This window comes from Electrona antarctica, assembly GCF_951216825.1.
Source record: "Electrona antarctica genome assembly, chromosome: 20".
Lineage (NCBI taxonomy): Eukaryota > Metazoa > Chordata > Actinopteri > Myctophiformes > Myctophidae > Electrona > Electrona antarctica.
This window is the reverse complement of record NC_136801.1, coordinates 21294697-21316575: the sequence shown is the minus strand read 5'-3', so window position 1 is coordinate 21316575 and position 21879 is coordinate 21294697. Positions and strand designations below refer to the sequence as shown.

General features: G+C 42.9%; 1 protein-coding gene across 1 annotated transcript in view; it reads right to left on the bottom strand.

Annotated features, from left to right (window-relative positions):
• Positions 1-3795: 3795 nt before the first annotated feature.
• LOC306913425 (rho guanine nucleotide exchange factor 4-like) overlaps positions 3796-21879 on the bottom strand; it is an 87011-nt gene continuing 68927 nt past the window's right edge. Inside the window, exons 5-13 of the mRNA XM_079490064.1 lie at positions 19768-19947; positions 18642-18848; positions 17714-17893; positions 16470-16702; positions 15094-15223; positions 14185-14316; positions 12400-12655; positions 11501-11578; positions 3796-8325 (exon numbers count right to left, since the gene is read on the bottom strand). Of these exons, the coding sequence (XP_079346190.1) occupies positions 8165-8325; positions 11501-11578; positions 12400-12655; positions 14185-14316; positions 15094-15223; positions 16470-16702; positions 17714-17893; positions 18642-18848; positions 19768-19947 (1557 nt within the window). The 3' untranslated portion in view covers positions 3796-8164. The remainder of the gene's footprint in view (positions 8326-11500; positions 11579-12399; positions 12656-14184; positions 14317-15093; positions 15224-16469; positions 16703-17713; positions 17894-18641; positions 18849-19767; positions 19948-21879) is intronic.

Below are 21879 nucleotides of genomic sequence, written 5' to 3'. Positions count from 1 at the left end.
GTGTGTGTGTGTGTGTGTGTGTGTGTGTGTGTGTGTGTGTGTGTGTGTGTGTGTGTGTGTGTGTGTGTGTGTGTGTGTGTGTGTGTGTGTGTGTGTGTGTGTGTGTGCGTGCGTGCGTGTGTGATTATCTATGTACTGGTTTTACACACAGGGCAGTTTGCCCATCTTTACGCAGAGGTACAGCAGTGGCTGAACAAACCCAGCGATTACATTAACAAACATACATGAATCTTCAATTAAGGGCATTTTATCTGACAAGTGTCCTTGACTAAAAAATGTGATAATAATGCACCAAATAAAATAACTTCCCAAAAATGACCCCATGATCATGCAGATGATAATGAAGGCTCTCCTCTTCATGCCGTTGTCCCTCTCCCTCCCCGTCTCCCCTGGCATGGGCTGTTTCAGAGCCCTGAGAACGGCCAGGCTACACAACAGCATCACTGACATGAAAAATAGGCATTTACCCAAATGAACATAAAACAATATCATGGTAGGACCCACCAGCATGTAAAATAGTGATGTCCCAATAATGAGCAACCAGGCCACAGCAGAGCAAGCCATCCTGTACCTGAGGGGTTTGTACTTGAGGAAGAGCACTGGGAGAACCACTGCCATGAACCTCTCTACGCAGATACAGCACTGGAAGAGCGGACGCCCGGTGAACATGAAACCATCAGTGAAAGATTTAAAGAGGGGAATTTGCGTGACAACAGCTGGAAGACATAACAAGCTGAAAATGATCTCACATACACTCAGGTTGAGTGTGAAGAACTCTGCGGCCATTGTTCCAGCTGGTCCGGTTAATACCAGCCACAGAACCCAGCTGTTGATGGGGACTCCCAGGACCAGGTTGATTGATGTGCTGGTGATTTGTACAATGTCCATGTTGCTGTAGATGGAGGACTCGTTTGATGTGTTCATCTTCCTGGCAGCTTGGAATGGAGAGCACTCCGTCTTTTGGAGAGACAGAGAGAAAGAGTACATTTGTGATTGTGATAAAAGCGACACTTTTACAATCTAAAACACATAAACATAAAACTCTAATCAAAACGCATCTGAACATAATCACAACAGCTCTACAATATTATACTTATATCAAAACACAAATAATATTAGATATGATATTTTCAATCAGACCTTGACCCGTGATGTCCTTTGTCCGTGTGCTCTTCTGCCCACACATGCAACATACCACCTTACAAAGCCACCTGCAGGTACATGCTTTGTATGCAAATACGGTAGTTGGCATTATTCTGACAGGCCATCAATCTTCACTAATAATCAACACAATATGTAAACTCTGCAGTTCTTGGAGCTAAAATCAATGAGGATTAAAATAGCTGTGTCCAGTAATAAATCATTTGTGGCTTTTAAAGAAAAGTTGTCTCTGTGCTGTGGAATGTCCGAAAGTCAGACTAAAGTCCTCAAAAACAGTATAAAAAAATCATTAAGGAAATTGTTTGAGTGGACACAAACCTTTCAATTTTTGAAAGTGTAGGAATGGAAGACAAAAATGGAAGCTTACAAATCTGTCTAAATTATTTAAAACCAGGGGGTCCAGTAATGGTTGAGCCAGGATACTTTCAAGGCTAGAGGGAAACAAGCCAGTGTGACAGAGAGTAGTTTGTAATGGAATAGCCATGGTTGGGAGAATAATGCAATCTCCAAAGTTTCTCTGACTTTGGAGAAAATGTATAAAGAAAGCCTGGAAATGGTCTATGTAAGGCTGAACCTGTGTCCTGTGAAGACAGGTTTTCATTAAAACATTTTCGAAATATTGATGGTCTTTAATGCCTGTATGGTCTTTAACAGTTTCTTAAAATATAGGCTACTTGGTAAGTGGACAAGACACAGGCGTTATTGAAAACCAAAGCAATGTGCAAGCTGTGTTGTGCACTGTGTGTGTGTGCATGCGTGCGTGCGTGCGTGCGTGCGTGCGTGCGTGTGTGCGTGCGTGCGTGCGTGCGTGTGTGCGTGCGTGCGTGCGTGCATGTGTGCGGTATGTGTGCACGCACACGAGAGAGATGCATCATGTCTCTTGACTCATGTGGCTTTAGGGACAGAGTGGATGTACTGTTAACACAATTTAGGCATTTGGCACACTTAATCCAGAGCGATTTACAGTAGCAAAATTGTAATTGTAAACAACACAACAAATACATAATAGTCATCAAGGATCATAAGTAAACCAAGAACCTTTATAGCAAAAGGCCAGTGCACACCTCAAAATGCTGGTGACAGGTGCGTAGGGCAATAGAGCATATAATGAAAAGGGTATCTTTTTTTTTTTATAAATGTTTTATCCCACGATTTTGTAACCCATTTTTCACCCCTGTGTCAAATATCTAATGTGATCCTGGGCCACACCCTCCACCAACCTGGGGAGAGCAATGGACATGAACTCATGCTTCCTTCATGCATGAGTATCCAAGTTGCTCCTTTACACCTGACAGGGGGGAGTTTCCCTGGTTGGACAGGAACACGGTATTCCTCCAACTAGTTCACAGAAAGTTCCCTTTCGCCAACCCCGCCTCGGGTATGGGCACTGATGACGCAGAGGAGAGGACACGCCCCCAGCACCCACAGCGTCCCCAGCGGGAATCGAACCCAGGACCTTCTAGCTGTGAGGCGACAGCACTACCGACTGTGCCACCGTGCACAAAAGGGTATCTTTGAAAGACAAAGAAGAGGTCCCGCACACTGTCAGACACTTGCCAAATGTTTCTCTTTATTATGTCGACAGAAAATTGTCTGTCCTGATGGACAGTCCCAGGACAGACAAGATGAAGGTCTAAGCGACCGAAACGTCGACCTAATGTGACCTAGTGTGCGGTACCTCTTCTTTGTCTAAACCAAGAACCTAACATCCGTCAGGTGTATTACTGTATTGACAGGTTTCGTTTCCAACAGTGAGAAGCAGCAATAGAGGCCATATAGTACACTAGAGGTTTGCAGGCCTTCGGCCCTTAGCTTTAAAAAATAAAATAAAAATATGAATAAATAAATAATAAACTTGGCTTCCCATCATACACCTGTAACTCAGGACGGAGGGAGTGAGTGTAATGGTCGCTTTCACCAACGGAAGCAGCCACGACCGGAAACGGAAACTGCAGAAGCTCGGTTGAAAACGCAGAGGTAAAGTGAGTGACAGACCTGTCCTCTTCCGGCGACCTGGCGACTTCTGGCCCCAGCTCAAATGTATACAAAACACACGCACACACGCTGGCCCTGTCCGAAATCGCACATTTGATAAATAAATATCACACCTCTTTAAATAATTGTCTTACTGTGGATGCTCGCCACTTACATTGTCTTTCACTAGTAAGAGATCGCACCAACTGCTCAAGTTTAGGAGTATTTATTGCACAAGTGAGACGTAGATGTATTGATGAGGAGCCCGAGGAGGGCGAGACTCAGGGTGGGGTGGCGTAGTCTCGGGAGCCTGACAACCACTGTGCTCTGCTCGGGAGCGAGGGAGAAACAAGTGTTAGCGGGGCAAGGCTGAGGATGAAGGGGGTTAGTTGGTGAGGGGGGGGGGGAATGTTGACAGTGCGAAGCAGTATCAGACAGGTATGAGATAAGAGGTGTATTTATACTGTGGGGAATGTTATGTGATTTGCTGTGAGACTTGGGACGCAGGTGAACTTGATAAGGAGATAGAGAATGGGAGTGATCGGGTTGAGCAGTGGGTGGTCTCCACTCCTGAACCTGCGTTGAACACAACTTAATTTATTGCATCATCATCTTGGATCACAGAACCAGCTGTTAGTTAGCACAAAAAAATACCTCTACTCACTTTAAATTATTTTATTTTCCCATAGTTTTTGAGTGCATATGTAAACAACCATACACAAATATAATATTCAAACACTGTCTTTTTTTCTTTTAATTAAAACAAAAAATTAGTAAAACTATACACAAGTGTGCAACTCAACCCAAAGATATGGATGCCAAAACATGTTTAACTTTCTCTCTGACAATACTACGTTTCAATTCAAAGGGCAAAATAGTTCAGTTACAATAGATTCCTCAAGTAGGACATTATTGTTGTGTGGCCCTACAAAAGGAAAGGGGGGAATGAATCGGGTGGTTACACATGAACTGTTATATTATCTAATTTTAAAAACAAATTAGTAGTCCGGCAGCCGACAGGCTTCTTTTGTTTAAAGTGGGAAATTTGGTATATAGTATTTTTTATTGGCCTAAAATATTGTCTATATACTGTATACATTCATGAATCCACTTGCTGACCGGCTGTTAGTATCAGGCTTTTTTTCTCCATTAACATCCTATGGCAGGCAAAATTGTCAAAAATGTCAAACTTTCCTTATATAAGCTTTAAGTAGCATGTGACAAACTAGGGTTTTTTCATGATTCTGAATCCATTCCAAGCATTCGTTTTGTACAAAAAAACACTCCTTGGGCTAAAAACGGCCATAGACGTCATGACAAATGTGATGAGGTCATGACAAATGTGATGAGGTCAGCACAAATGTGATGAGGTCAGCACATTTTGGGCAAGTGGCTATGGCTGTTTTTAGCCCAAGGAATGTATTTTGTGCACAACTAATGCTTGGAATGAATTCAGAATCATGATAACACCCTAATTTGACATGTTACATGCTACTTAAAGCAAAAGGAAAGTTTGACATTTTTGCCAGCCATAGGATGTTAATGATAGGGTCACAAGAAACCCATATAAAAAAAATTGCCCAATATCAACAGCCGGTTAGCAAGTGGATTCATGAACATATGTATATAGACAATATTTTAGGCCAATAAAAATACTATATACCAAATTTCCCACCCGTCCACCTCGACTGCCGGACTATAGGCCTTATTCATTGAAATGCAAACACTGTAGCAACAATGAGCTGCGGTCATGCTACTGGGTAAATGCTGGGGTGTCATGTTCTTTATTCATTTATTTGGAACCGAAAATGAATGAAACTTGTTTAGTTCATGATAACTCAGTAAGTGTTCAGCCCTGTACCCCGGACCACCTTCACCCAAATATGCTGTAAAATCGATATAGAGTCCCGAAATCCTGACGTCACTCCCACTTTTTTCTATTGAGAATCCCATTGGGAAATATTAGATAGTGTCATAAAAGAACTCCGTTCCAAAAATAATCAAATCAGCCCTCTTACTCTGGCAGGCATGTATGTGTCATTTCTGACATTGACTTACATTTGATATCCTCTGTGTTTGAAGTGGAGAAAAATAAATAATAATCTTACTCTTTGGATAAATTAGTATGTTTTCGCGGTCAGTTGATGCTTCATATCCTTACGAGTATACAATCGCGGGGCTGATTTGGTTATTTTTGGAACACAACTCCTCTCATGTAAAGATCGCTCCGTTACCCAGGGGGATAGCAGCCTTTATACAGTAGCAGCAATGGTGTCAGACTTTGGGGTCTCTATTCACTTTTAATGATATAAATAAGATACCGGGCTCGGCTGGTATGGTCCCCATCAGTGTATTCTATCTCTCTCATGCAAATTCACAACTCTCTCTCTCTCTCTCACTCTCACACACACACACACACACACACACACACACACACACACACACACACACACACACACACACACACACACACACACACACACACACACACACACACACACACACACAAACGTTTGTTTGTCTCACTGGTAAAAGGGAGTGTGAGAAACAGCCTGTGATATTAGGTGGTGTATACCATGAGAAGTGTCCAGGGCAATAAATCACTGTCGACAGAGACGACTGTTGACATGAGATGAATTGAACATTTCTTGCCGGCGGCATCAAAATCGGAATCTAACGCACATGATCAAAGGAGCGAGGACAGCCGAGCCGCGCTGTCGAGGCCCCATGGGGCTTTGGCCTACACAATACTCCTCACGTTCCCTCGAGTGCCGCTGTCTTGCTGGAAGTACAAAGACACACTTGTGTCACTACAAACAGCCTTTTTCTCGCATTACCGTCGTTAATATGCAGCGCTAGATGAAAGGTGTGTCAGGAGACGTCCCGTTTCTAGGCTCTCCAGGGAGAGATGGTAGATTGTGGATGCTTTAAGAGTCATTTAATACTTCCATGTATCACGGTGTCGAGTGCCCGAAATATGGCCACGCGACGGCATTGCGGATACGACACATTGTGGTTGTGAGCGGCAAAATTTGGTGCGCGGCATCATTGTTCGACAGAGCATAAATTAGGTAATAATTCCTATATGCCACCTTTTCAATTTGAAAAGATGAGACCCAGTTTTACAAAATAATAAAAATACAAATTATATTTCCAAGCACAAAATGAAATCAGATTGTGGCACTTTTCAAGTACCACAGTGATAGCACAATTTTACAGCCAAGATCCTTGATGCTTTACAAATATCAAATTGATGGATTTCAGCTGAAGATCACAGCTGAAATTACATACAATATAGCTATATAGCTATAGTAGGATTTTCCCCAAATGTAGCATTTTTAGAACAGAACTCTGAATGCACAGAGCAAGATGGCGCCGCATACATAGCCTACAGTAATGCCGCTGCTCCATAGTTGGAAAGCCCTCCTTCTACTGTTTGCTGAATATTTGCGACACTTAGCAGTAAAAGAAAATACTGACCACCCCAAACGATTTTGCCAGCTTGGTCATTTTTTCAAAACTTTGTACCTTCATAAGCTAATAACAGTTAAACAAGAATAGTTGAGGAGTACATTTCACAGAATGCACTTGTGTATTAAACTACTGTATCACATCTGGCCTTTAAAATCAGAGTATTTCAGACCAAATACATAGAGAATAAGACTACTTGCAACATGACAATTTTTACAGGCAGGTAAGGTATTGTATAATGCGTGTGTTCAGTGGTATTCGGCCCAGTAGGAAATTGACATCTTTGTCCGATGCAGAATCTGGTTAAATATAGCAGGGGTGCTTCAGAGATAAAACATTAAAGAAAAAAGAATTCTTCAGAGCTATTTTCGACACATCCATGCATGTTCTCTTTTCACTTCCATGGGTTACACACTTCAAATGGCACTTTAAAAAAAAAAGAAAAAAAACAGAGTTGTCTTGCTTTCACAGAGAGGACAAGCAGAAGGAATGTGTGCTGCAGGGGGTGTGTAGTACTGTAGGTAGTGTGTCAGGGTGGAAAAAAGACCTGCGACGAGTCAAATCTTCTTTGGGTTCCGTTCGGCTTCCAATACTGCGCATGTCCTGCACATGACCTCATTATGTACAAAAAAAAGAAAATTATTATCCATGTGGAAAAGAAAAGAAAACACGACATTGAAACGGTGAACTCGTCGTGAGATTATCGACACTAATTCGCAAAGAGAGAAGTACGGGAGGAAAACGTTCATCCCGTATTCCCACCTTGATTTTGTTCCCTTTTTTTCATCACAAGTGGACACGGAATTGACAAATACTGTACGAAAAAGAGACACAAAAGAGACAAAAACTCAACTCATCTGGCACTGTGAACAGTTGGCAAAACATAAAATCGAAAAAGAACAGTGGTGGGGGGAAAAAAGAACGACGACAACAAAAAACAAGAACAACACATATTTGTCGGCAGGCAACGTCTAGTTCACGGAGGCAGCACAGTCGCCATCCTGTGGTCGCTCGCAGCAGTACAGTAGTAGATTAGTACCAATCGACCCTTGATTGAAGGTGTAGTAGTAGTAGTAGTAGTAATAGTAGTAGTTGTAGTAGTAGTAGTAGGTATTCAATAGTCCATTCTCCCCAAACGTTTTAATCCTGATTTATACTGACACGGTGGTGTCACGCGAAATTAGGCTATCTTTCCCGCGACACCGTTGCATGACGGAGCATAAATTACGCATTACACGTCTCCAGGAGACCATTCTCAAGTGTGATTGTTAACCAACCGATAAAGTGCTTTCTCAAAGAAAAGAAAAATTCCCCCTCCTTCTTCTCCTCTTCCTCCATCATCATCATCATCATCATCATCATCATCATCATCATCATCTTCATTTGTACAATACATCAGTAGGGTAAACGGCGCGGGCAGGAATGAAAAGAGGGAGACGTAAAAAAAAAAAAGCAACCAGTTCAGGCACGAGCAGATGGGTCTTCTACCCCTCTCCCCTCCTCCTCCTCCTCCTGCGTTTTTGTCTTTTCTTTTTTTTTTCATTTCTTTCCCGTCGTTCTACTTCTTGAACGGCGTCAGTCTGCCGATGTTGTGCCAGAAGGTGGAGGTCTTGCGGGTCTTGGGCTCGGCCAGCATGAACACCTGCTGCTGGGGCAGCGCGTTGGGCAGGGACGGGTGCTTCTGGCGGAGCAGGAAGTCGTAGTATGGCCTGGTCACCGCTGGGGAGGACGACAAAATGCAGTGGTGGAAACAAGTAGTACTCGATTGTTTAACTTAACCCATTTTGGGGCGGGAACCCCTTTTGGTGTTTTAAAGCATTATGTTATACTTTAGCTATTGAAAAATAGCAGATCTACAAGTTCGTAGCATGGCAGCTTAGGTAGCAGTAGGTCTGCTATTTTTGAAAAGTCGTGAAAATGTGGCGCAAATCTTTGAATATATATTCTTTCAGAGCGAACGTTTTTAACTCAAATCTTTGCTTCTGGGCGGGGTCCCTGGAACAACATGTTTTCAGATGGGGGTCGGTGGCCAATTACATATAATTCTGGGGGTCCTTGACATGGAATATTTTGAGAACCACTGACATAGAAATATGGGTTTTTCAGAAAACTGTCAGGATTTAGATGTATGAACATCTTTTGAAAATAGCAGATCTACAAGGTCACAATCACGATGCGTCACACATTCATTCATTAATTCATTCATTCATTCAAGAAGCATCCATGTCTCTTTTGGATCTCAAGCTAAAAGGTTTTAGAACCACTTAACTAGACCACTGGGAGATTAGTGCAGGGGACAACACTGATATTTTCATGAATTGGTACCACCTAAGGTGACCGTACAAAAATATATATCTTTGTATTCCTACATGTCTCTAGTTTATTTTTGGTATGATAACTCTTCCAAATCAGTAGCTTAATGCCAGTTATCGAGCTATATACAGTATGAGCACACCATAGACAATCTACTGTATATAAGGCAACATTTTCCAAATTTCATTATGCTCTAACCTGATTTGCAAAAAAGAGATTTCAACCTTACTACTACTTGTACTACTAGGACTTTGTAGAGGAAATTATGTAAAAAAAAAAAAAAAGAAGAAAAAAAAGAAAAGAAAAGAAAGTTTTATGCACATTTATAATAATTATTAAAATAATAATAAATTAATAATTTACATTTGGGGGATATCTTTCACAATAATAAATAAAACATGTTCTAGACATTCTAATTACAATTATTTTACTTACTTTTATCAGGGTTAAAGGTCAAAGGTCATAGGTTAAAAATTGTTCAGAGATTTTTAATTTGTGTGAATTTCAGCCTCTGTGGGGGGTATTTATATGCAAATATCATGACCAATGGCATTGCAATGAACATCAATGATGACATTTAGGTGAAAAAAAGAACAGATTATTTTTATTGTATTAATTAATTAATTAATTAATTAATTAATTAATAATTAATTAATTAATTAATTAATTAATTCATTGAAATAGGTTGTATACACAAGAATGCTACGAATGGCACTAGGTGTCACATGGACGGACCGCATCAGAAATGTGGACCTCTATGGGGACCTACCACGGGTCACGGACAAAGTCAGAGAGAGAAGGATGAGGCTGGCAGGGCACTGCGTCAGGCACCCAGAACTTAAGTAAATTGACTCTATGGGAGCCAACCCAGGGCAAAGCCAGGAGGAGACGTGCTGCGGCGCAACAGCTTGGCTAACAACACTGCAGAGCTCAAGAACCTGATCATGTTGGATAGGAATTTGTGGAGGGCAGCGATCCAGGAATCCCGAGTTGGTGTTGGCTAGACCTCACTCTCGCAGCAACTAATTGCAACGTTGGGTTGGGATGAGTAGCATGTGATGTGTCAAACTAGCTAAAATTGGCCGAATTTAGGCCAAGGAGTGTTTTTCGTGAAAAACTAATGCTTGGAATGGATTCAAAATCATGTAAACCCCCTAGTTTGACACATCACATGCTACTTAAAGCATAATGAAATTTGGAAAATGTTGCCTTATATAGGTTGTCTATGGTGTGGTCACATATAACTGCCGATAACTGGTGTTACACTACTGAATTGGAAGAGTTATCATACAAAAAAAACAAAAATGTTACAGTCACCCCTTAGGTGGTACCAAAATCTGGCTCGGCCCCTGGAGTATACATCAGCTCCCAGAACGTACTTAGTTACCCAAGCCTTGCCACTCATGCCACATGATAGACCCCAGAAACATACCACTCAAAGGCGAGCACTCTACCGACTGAGCTACTAAATCATACATGGGCAACTGGCGGCCCGGGGCCCACATGCGGCCCCCACCTTCACTTAATGTGGCCCTCAGGTTAACACTCCCATCGCCCAGGACGAAGTTCTTTGTCCTTTCTATTAGTAACGCCCGACGCCCAGGACGAAGTAGCGTCCAAAAGACGAAGATTATTGATATGAGAACGGATCACATGGCTCCACAGCCTGGGAGCGCCTGTTGGGCAATCTTCGGTATTGTGCAAGAGTGAGATGTCATCGAAAAACTCCCTCCCCTGTTTAGCTGATGAAAACGAAAATCTTAAAACGTTCATAACTCGCGATCTAAATCATCCCGTCTAATTATGAAAAAAGATCCTGTGTTAGACGGCGCTATAATGTAATGGATTAAATAACCCCGGGCAATTAAAGTGTTAATATTGGGATACTGATAAATAATTTATTTCAGCTGTTATAATTACAATCATGCAAACATGACCGGCTATAATTACTTCAGTCTAAAATACTTAGATTCCAATTCCAAAATTCATTAAATCCTGAATTTTAAATAATTCAGGATTTCAATTCAAATCAAAACGCGTCGCAGTGTGACGCGTTTTGAGCTTGTAGATTGGCTATTTTTGCTACGACAGTAATATGCAATGTGGCCCCTGGAGTGACTGTATAAATAAATATAGTGGCCCTCTCCATCGTCAAAGTTGCCCAGCCCTGAACTAAATGATCATGGTTCAGTGCAACCCTGTAAACTTCAGCATACCCAGTGGTTCCCAAAGTGGGGTCTGGGGACCCCTAGGGGTCCTTGAGGGAGTTATAGGGGGTCCCCAGCTAAATGATAGTTTGGAACCAAACGGGCACTTATGGGTTTGTAACTCTCAGAGTTAAATTAACATTGATTTTACAATATAAATTGTAAAATCAAAAAATGCCATTAAATGGGCGTCCGTAGCCTAATGCATGTCAAACTGGGGGTCCTTGAAATTAAATGGGTTGAGAATCACTGCTAGAGACATAAAAGTCTTCTCTCATGGGGGTCCTTGGCATATATTTTCTAATGGGGGTCCGCGGGGCTAATTAGTGTCAAGTTGGGGGTCCTTGACATGAAAAAGTTTGGGAACCAGGTACCTTTGGGTTTCCCAGCAGGGTGTCTTTTGCATGCGTTCAGCATAGCCTGCTTCTTTTGGACTTCAGTGAGAGAGAAGCCTGAAATGACAACAAGAAATGAATCAAGAGTGCAGCTAATGTAAAACATTCTAATTGTTCTGCCTTTAAGCACCTAATGTCCCTATTCTGGGCATGTCATAATATTAGGCAAGCATTCTGCAAAAACGGCAGACCTACATACAAGCTCACAATGAGTCACACAACAGCTATTTTCAGCGAAGAGGGGGGGAAAAGGAGGGGGCCAAATACGGACCCCTGGGGCACAGTTAAACAAAGTATTTTACAATAGTGTCATTAAGATCCCAATCTTGTACCCTTCATTGGTGTATTATACTCTATTCCTACAAAGCATCACCAAAATAGTTAGCAGTATAATCTAAACAAAATGTTCATACATGCCAGGGGCGTGCAGCCACACAACACATACATATAGTATAGTATAGTATAGTATAGTATAGTATAGTATAGTATAGTATAGTATAGTATAGTATAGTATAGTATAGTATAGTATAGTATAGTATAGTACTAAAGTCCTGACGTCACTCGCTCATCCCCTGGTTTGCGGATGTTGGAGAATAACATTGGGTCATCAAATCGTCTCATATAAGAATTGTGGTCCAAAAATAAGACAAACTGTCTTGGCGAAATTGTCTTGTTAATTTTTCAAACACAGTTCTTCATCAACATCAAATATCTAAATAATCAAGCAAATTAAAAACAATTTGGGGTGCTCACAAGAGCCTGAGTATAGACTATGAAATTACCCAATTTTCTTTTTAACGTGAAATATACCACGATTTAAACCACGGTCGGTGCGGCCGGGCCATTCGTTGGTGACATAACTATAACTAATGTCTGACCTGTCTCGCGGTCGTGCTGCACCTGTCTCCTCTCCTCGGAGAAGGCCCGGAGCCAGCGTTGCTTCTGCTCGGGTTTCTTGGCGCACAGCAGCAGGTGCACCTCGTCGGCGCCCCCGGTGGCCCGCGAGCGCAGCTTCAGGGCGTTCTTCACGCTCACGTTGAAGTCCCGCTCCTTGCCGTCCTCCACGTCCACCACCTCCATCTGGTCCATGGCCACGCGGCCCTTGTAGTACAGCATGTCCCGCCTCAGGAGGTCCTGCCACACACATACACACAATACATTACTGGTGAGATGTTGTCTGCGACACATTACATATTTGGATGTTGTACTTTCAAGGTGAGATGTTGTGGGATGCCCTAGAGATGCCGTATCCTCTAAGCCAGGGGTGTCAAACTCATTTTGGGGCAAGGGCCACATTGCGCGAAAGGTGACTTGATGAGGGCCGCGGCCAGTTGCAGCTCACATGGGTTGACTTACACTACTTGATACTTGGCTTTGTTTTCTAGACTGTTTATTGACATAAATTGACTTTATTTGTATTACAGTTGTAGGCTACAAGACGTTTGGTATGAGATGTGGAAAAAAGACCCAATAAACCACTCGAAAATAGTTAAAAATGCAATCATTATTTTATCAAAAATATCCAAAATGGCAAATTGACATGTAGCCATCATGAAATCTGACACTTTGCATCTCTTTGCTTTGACTATCGTGTGTAAGTAGACTATATTCCTCACTTGGTAAGGGAAATGAAACTCTACTGAGCTGGAACAACTATGGTTAGCCTCTCCATGTCCTGCTGTATCAGAGTGTGAGGAGAGTAATCCACAACAACTCAACTAGTAGTTGAATAGACTGTTAACGAGCCCATCAGTGACAACATTCCGCACCGGCCCACGGATCACCAGTTTGACACCTTCCTTCCATCCCACACACACACACACACACACACACACACACACACACACACACACACATTCCTGGTACTCAGCTGTTCATTGTTAAGCAATTAACACTTTGTGTGCCCACACACCACTTAAAAAAAAAAAAAACCCAGAGTGCCCACGTTTTACATTCTTTTTTTTTTTTTTACATGTTTTTTCTTTTATTAATGGCCGGCGGGCCGAATTAGGCGGCTCCGCGGGCCGCATGCGGCCCGTGGATCGCCAGTTTGACACCCCTGCTCTAAGCCAATGGGAGATTAAAAAAAACCCCATAGTGAGCTTGCTGCACCTGGCAGTTATGACGTGAGTCATTCTTGTTTTTTGTCTTTTGTGGTGAGCAGGAGCTGCAGGACGCCTGACGGAAGCTTCTAACTACTGGCTGCCTTTCCTTCCCCTTTCCATGGTTTCAACATTACAGTATCTATGCAAGTGAACTGAAACTAAAAGAAACTAAAGGAAAAAGACAAACACAAAGCTTTATTTATGTATTTATCTATGTCAGCGACAGCGTTACAAAAGTAACACAGTTGCAGTAACTTACTAATACCCAACTACTGTACATATTGCACAAGACGAATGCAGCATCGATATCATATGCTGCAATACGTGTGAGCTGCAGTGCTTAGATTAGATTACCTGCTATGGAACATTATCCCTCGTGCATTTCAAAATGCAAATACTGCCTCGGTTCCTTTTTGTGAAAGTAACAAACGCAGTAGGCCTAATAATAAAGTGCCACGTTACACAAACAAGCATAATTTGCACGGTCGGTTATTGTTTTGAAACGTGAAAGAAACTTGGCCAACGCTGGCTCGCTGGATATGACGCATTTCGACTCACCTTTTTGCAGTAGACCATCTGGTGGTCAAAGAGGAAGAACATCCGCTGCTGACTCTTGCCCTGAGGCTGGGAGAGCTTGGTCAACTCCCCAGAGAAGATCAGGTCAGAGCTCTTACTGAGCACGTCTTCACCCTGCGTGTGCACACACACACACACGCACACGCACACACACACACACACACACACACGGTTGTCTTAACACGGTACATAACCATAACCTTAGCAGATACATGCTTAACCCAAGCCCCCAGAACCGAGAGGAATAATCAAAGCCGAATCGACACACTGGCCGATCATAGGTACTGCAGCTGCGGCCAGACACATGAACGATACAACAGAGCTTTCGTTCATGACCATGCCCATCACTTTTCCAACCCGGAAGAAGAGGTGAAAAGGGAGTATACACTGGGTGAGCAACTTCATGCAAGTGGATGGGATGGGGATTTCCGGTGCTCTCTATTATTTTTTCACTCTATGGCTTAACCCCTTCTTCATCTTGGTACCTACGTCTGGATGACGATACTGGGGACAAACATCTTAACTTGTCACAGACTTATGTAAGGCATTTGTCTTCATTCACTGTGACAAGACGCTTGATCTGTGAGAGCCGACTGGACATTAGTGGACCGTATGTTGGAATGAGGGAGTCTGGGAGGGACTGATAAACGATCAAGCTACCATTAATTAGCTGTAGTAGCCTGTGTATAGTAGCCCAATCTGGGAACCCATCGGCAAAAAAAAGGAATAGTAGTAGCCTAACCCTACAAACTCTGTCCTCAATTAGACATCCGTCCCGAATCAACTGGGGTCTTAAGCCGGACACAATTATTACACCTAATCACAATTATTTTAGATAATTGCAGTTATTTTGCATAATAATGCCCACCCCTACTGGGCGATGCTGCTTACCTCCCAGTCCTCGATGGCGCTCTGCCACTGGGCAATCTTGTCAATGTTCTCCAGGCGCCGCTTCCTCTCGTTGATGAGCCGGGCGACGTTCTTCATGGCATTTAGCGCAGCCTCCACGTCCTTGTAATCCCTTAGAGAACACAGAGGACAGACCACAAGGTGGTGGTGTCTGAGCAGTATGATTACGTTTGGGGCAGAGAGGTTGATTCAAATAAATCACTTTTTGATAGTTCATTTTGTGGTTCATAGGACATTTCATCATACAAGACCTATAATCAGTTGAAAAACCAAGCACTTCATGCACACACATATTACAATACATGTGTGGTAGGGCTAACATCTCCACTGATGTCACTGGTATAAAATATGTGAATGTGTAAACTAAAACCCATACTTTTGTGTGTGTGTTTTTTTAGCAGTGACATTGTACTGATTCACTGTTTATCAAGACATTGTGATCTTGACTACAGAAACAAAATTAATCATGGGAATTGTAGGAATACAGAGCAACAGCCAACACAGGTATGGGTTGCATGGAGAATAGTGTTGTGAGTGAACTTTGGGTCGTAGTAGTAGTAGTAGTAGTTCTATTATATAGTTTGACCATATCAAAACAAAAAGTCAATGCAGTCTTTCTTTCACTTTTCTTTTTTGTGTAGACTGCAGACTGGATGAAAGCTAAATAAAATCTCAGGACTGAAAATCTTTGACTCCTAATAACAGTGTGAAAGGGGCCGTCCATAAAAAACAATGGAGGAAAAAAAATTATGATGTTTTACTGATATTGTTCCTGCTGTTCTACATACTGCCAACCAGGCGAATAAATAAGATTGAGGCTTTAACTTTTGCGTTTATGAAATATCCCAGACCATTAGGTTCATTATGGAAGATGCTTCTGAACATAATTTGCTAGTTTGACCACTTTAAATACTCTAATCTTAAAATAATACCCGTCTGCGACGCATTGAGAGCTTGCAAACAGGTTACTTTCTCTGCGCAACATGCTTCCATAGAAGACATGCTGACTTCTATGGCAGTGGATTTCAACCCCTTTCCTGTCAAGGTCCATTATTTATTCATCATTTGAGCCACGGACCACCATTTGATGACATTTAACGTTAATCAAAATAATTCTTCTACATTCTCCAATTACTGTATGTAGAATTAAGTAATGCAGATGTTTAACAATAATTTAACTCTATAATTTAACTCTCAAGAGTTAAATATCTAACAAGGGTCCATTCGGTTACCAGCACAGCTGCACGAGGACCACCTGGAACCCGCTCAAGGACCACTGATTGAAAACCACTGTTCTATGGAATCCGAAATGACTGAAATCAGTCGGACTCGTCGTGGGCGACTGTCCGAGAACTCACCTGTGCTGCGGGTTGGTGTATTTGAGCAGCTCGGCCAGCTGCAGCGGGTACTTGCAGATCTTCTGGACGGGCGTGAGCAGGAAGCCGTCCAGCGAGATGTCGATCATCTTCTGGAGCAGCCGGCACGCCTCGAAGAAGAACACGTACTTGTTGACCTTCATGTGCTTGGAGAGCTGGATGCAGGCGTTGGGGTGGTTGTTGCAGTACTCCGAGTAGATCTGGAAATCTGTTTGCTGGATGGAGGGAGGTGGGGGTGGGACAAACAGTCAGTGACAAAGGGTTTCAACCACTTAAGCCCTCCCAGCAAGCAACCTGGACAAATTAGTGACGTCTCGATTGGGGCCAGATCAAGTCAAACCAAGACTAGTCAGATCTGGCCCAGAATATCACCAGATTTCAACCAACATAAATTCTGCCCACTAAGACGGAGGTCCCTGGATGAATTCGATTCCGAGTCCGATTGAGGCCAGATCAACTTAAGTCATATCATAACTAGTCAGATCTGGCCCAGAATAAGCTGTATTATTTCAACTGGTGAAGACGTCCTGGAAATTACGTAAAGATCATCCCCATATGGGCTGGGATCTGGCCTAGTCCTGAAAGTCACCGGAAGAGTCGGAGGACGTCATCATAATGTCATAATTTGGCTTGCTGGGCTTTGTTGTATGATGGGTCATATAAATGTAAGGGCCATACTGGTGTTATGGGATCGTTTGGTTTATTGACAACAACTCTCTGTATACTTTTAACATTAATGCCAACAATTTTTCTAAGTATATTGTGGTTTGATGCAAAAAAAGATGAGACCAAGGCACTCTTGTAGAAAAATAAAAAGCCTTTAATTTAAAGTGGCTAATGCATGGCAAGGTTAAAATACACCTACGCGTTGCGGCACAACTGCCTTGTGAAGGCAGTTGTTCCGCAATATCATCCTTGTAAGAACTTGTGTGCAGACCAAGGGGCCAGCGAGGCTATTCAACGTTGAAGCTCTGGGTCCTAGTGGTAGGAGGAGGGACTACAGGCGGACCCGTGGATTCATGACCGGGAAACCCCGTGCAGCTGGGCTTTAACGTTGAGCGCTCGGTTGCCCTACGTCACTCAGGACCTCAAAGTTGAGGTCCGGGGAGGGACTTCAAAACGCCACTGAGCAACTTCCACTGACATGAATAGCTGGGGGGGCGGAGCTTCGCGCCAGTTCAGTCTCTATTATATATATACTCTATGGTGCAGATGTATATGCTCACATGTTCCAGGAAGCAGCAGCCGATCTCGCTGAGGTGCGGCTGCTCTTTGTTGAACCTCTTCTCCAGACCTTTGAGGAACTTCCTTTGGAAGCGGTAGATGTCCTCGATGTTGCCGAAGACTGTGCGAAGCTGCTCCTCGTTGAACATGTCCGTCCGCTTGCGACACTGCTTGATGTAACCCTGCGTTAGGGTATAAGAGCAAATGAACATACCTCATTACGCTTACAGTGGACTAGCCCCGTCAAGCATGACAGTCATGAGGCAACTTCACCCCGTTTTGTGCACCTTGCTACATTTACGACGTTAAAGTCTACAACGTTCAGATTTCTAAATATGTGTATAATGTAAATATGTGTAAATATATCAAAAAATACATGTATATATATATGGCAATATATATGGCAATTTAATTTCTTTGATGCTGAAGTAGGCCTAAACATGTTTGTTTAATTTCAAAGTTTTTATATTTAAATGAGATGAAGAAAGTCACCACTCACATCACACATTTCTCTGCGAATGGTTTTACTACTGCCACAAAGAGGCTTTAGGGAAAGGTTTGCTTCTAAATGTATTCATGCAGGAGGCCTTATGTGCACAATGAGGACAGGTATGGCTGTGCTCTAGTCTAGGTTGTCCATTTCTATGTTGTTGTGTTTGACAGTGTTTCCCAAAAAAGGACATGCAGCCAATTTTAAGCCTGTGCGCGGCCTAGAGGGGTGTGTTCAAGCTACGTACAACACAAACTTTCTTTGGGACAACCCAACTTGTCTTTTAGTTCTATCAGATCTCTTTTCCACTAGTCTCTCCCGAACATTTTAGTCTAGTTTGTATTTGTTGACGAAATTGTCAATAGATTTAGTCTTAGTCTTAGGAAACGTTAGTCGACGAACATTTTTCGTCACAGTTTTAGTTGACGAAATCAACACACCTCACAGATGTCTTTGAGGTGCTTGATGTAGTCACGCTCGGTGCTCATGATCTCATTGATGACGTTGCTCCTCATCTGCTCCTTGCAGGGCAGGCCGGGGCCCAGATGCAGGAGGCGGCCCAGGCCCTGGCGGTCCTCCCCGCCCGCCTGCGTCTCCTCCAGCTGGGCCAGGTACTCCTCCATGGGCTCGTCCTGGTTCACGCGGAGCTGAGGAGGTCAGAAGACACTGTTAAGGTCCTTTCAAATGGGCAGCGATTAAGGTGCCTAGTAATTCATTTGCAATGAGACCTGCGTTTTTTGGGAATGGGAAACATGTCTTTGAAACGGGCCAATCGTTCACAGTTCCCACTCTCTGCCATTATTACAGCAGCTGCATGCCGGCATTAATCAATGAGGGAAATTAAAGTGCAAGGTGGCCCAAGAGTTTCTGTCAGCTCCCCCAGAGAGAGAGAGAGAGAGAGAGAGATAGTTATTACCAGTGGTGTAAAGTAATTCTTAGGTATTTTTTCACTTTCTTCTTCAGTGTGTACAATTTTCAATACTTTTACTTCTACAACACTACATCTCAGAGGCAAATATTGTACTTTTACTCCTCTACAATTATTTGAAAACGTTAGTTACTAATATAGATTTTGATTATTATTACAACATTAGACCATTTGAAAATAGCCGATATACAAGCTCACAATGCGTCGCATCGTCTGCTACGCAGACGTCTATTTTCAAAAGTTTGTATACATTTGATAACTTGAAATGGGACATTTCTTTTTTTTTAATGTTTTATTTTGTGGCTTTTGCCTTTATTTTATATATTTTATGGAGGGACAGACAGTAGGCTGACAGGAAGAGAGATGGGGGGAAGACATGCAGTAAAGGCCGTCGGGATCGGGAGTCGAACCCGCGGCACACTGCCAGACTGGGTTACCAGCCAAGGTGCCTGGACCACTGAGCCATGGCCCAGGCCGAAATGGGACTTTTCTGCATAATGAGTACATTCTACCTTTGGTACTTTAAGTACATTTTGATGCCAATACTTTGTCCATAGTATTTGTACTATATTGCATTGATATACGTTTACCTAAGTAAAACATTTGAGTACTTTTTCCACCACCGCTTTGGCGCTCACCCGTACGAAGCTGGCCGGGAACCAGCCCTCGCTGTCCAGGATGCGGCCCCACCACCACTCCTTGTTGCTGGCGTCCACTACCTCGATGACGTCCCCCGCCTTGAAGCCCAGCTCCTGGTCATCCATGGTGACGTGGTCCCACAGCGCCTCAGCGTACACAACACTTCCATCGCTGATCAGCTGGAGAGGGAGAGAACGAAAATATGGTTGGTTAGTTGGTTACAACTAAGCCGTGCTGCGGGTTAAAAAACCACAAGTGGGGGTTAGGGTTAGGTTTGGGATAGTGTTGTGATAGTAGGTCTGACTAACGAGAGGTCGGACCAATGACATGAAAAATAGATACTTGCAGCTTCACTCGTTTCTTAACCAGAAAGAGTTTTTTTGTGTACATTACACACCATCACATTCAAAATAATACACTATTATTGCAGTATTGCACGCACTAAAAAGCCCCGTTGGCATGTTTGGGAAGGCCTGCCGGTCTAGCGGTTTTGTGGGTATGAAACTATTACTGTGCTTCAGTAATAGCTCAGTGCTGACTCTCTGCAACGGCAGCACTTTGGGGAATCTGGTCATTGTAAAGGATATAAAACCGTGACGGTACACTACAGCACACCACACTGAAGGAAGGGCAGGTTTTTAACCCATTTTGGGCGGGAACCCTTTTTGGTGTTTTAAGCATTATGTTATGCTTTAGCTATTGAAAAATAGCAGATCTACAAGCTCATAGCTTGTAGGTCTGCTATTTTTGAAAAATCGTGAAAATGTGCCTCAATATATTCTTTCAGAACGTTTTTAACTCAAATCTTTGCTTCTGGAACAACATATTTTCAGATGGAGGTCGGTGGCCAATTACATATAATTTTTGGGATCCTTGACATGAAATATTGAGCACCTCTGAAATAGAAACATAGGTATTTCAGAAAATTTAGAAGACATTTTTTAAATATCGACGTCAGGCCTAAATGGGTTAAAGGTGCAGGGTATACAGTGGCTATACAGTGAAGAGGAAAGTGAAGCTAATTCATCTTAACATGACATTTACAGTATAAGTATCTTATTTTTGTGAAAAGACTTTGTGGTATTTTTCCATTGGGGTATTTGTCTGAGTCTATAGGCCACATTTTTCACAGACACGGGCAGATGCAAAGACGCACAGACGAATGGGAGTATCATTTGGAGCAGCTACATGCATCATTGCGTCATAGGCATGATGTATGATTTTAGTTGTTTTTTTTGTTTTGTTTTTACATAAAATACAATACAAAATACAATTGTTAGCTCTGCCCTGATGCATGCGACGGGTTGACTCTGGAGCAGCAAATGGACATAAGAAGGCCTGTATAGCTTTGATATCCACAATAAGATCATTGAGTCATTACAAGCTAAGCTAATAAGCATCGCCTCTGTTGGAGACAAGGCATTGATCGCTTTTCAGCCGGGGCGAGTCTGAGTGTAGCCTGACAGAGATCAATGAGCTGATGCCATGGTGAGGTGAGCAAGCCAAGATAGGGGGGGGGGATGGAAGCAGTGAGGAAAACAAACAGCACTGGCACAAATAAGCAACTGCCCCAAAAACCGCAACCACCCAATATTTACAACGGACTTAAAAAGAAAAACAAGCCCAAAGTCACTTATAATAAGCCGACATGGCAACAGTGGATGGAAGGCATCTAGGGATGCGAGAAAGACTGTTAGCATGAGAGAGCAGAGGAGGGAGAGAAAGACTGTTAGCATGAGAGAGCAGAGGAGGGAGAGGATAGCAAGACTGTTAGCATGAGAGAGCAGAGGAGGGAGAGGAGAGAAAGACTGTTAGGATGAGAGAGCAGAGGAGGGAGAGGAGAGAAAGACTGAGAGAGCAGAGGAGGGAGAGGAGAGAACGACTGTTAGGATGAGAGAGCAGAGGAGGGAGAGGAGAGAACGACTGTTAGGATGAGAGAGCAGAGGAGGGAGAGGAGAGAAAGGCTGTTAGCATGAGAGAGCAGATGAGGGAGAGGAGAGAAAGACTGTTAGCATGAGAGAGCAGAGGAGGGAGAGGAGAGAAAGACTGTTAGGATGAGAGAGCAGAGGAGGGAGAGGAGAGAAAGACTGTTAGCATGAGAGAGCAGATGA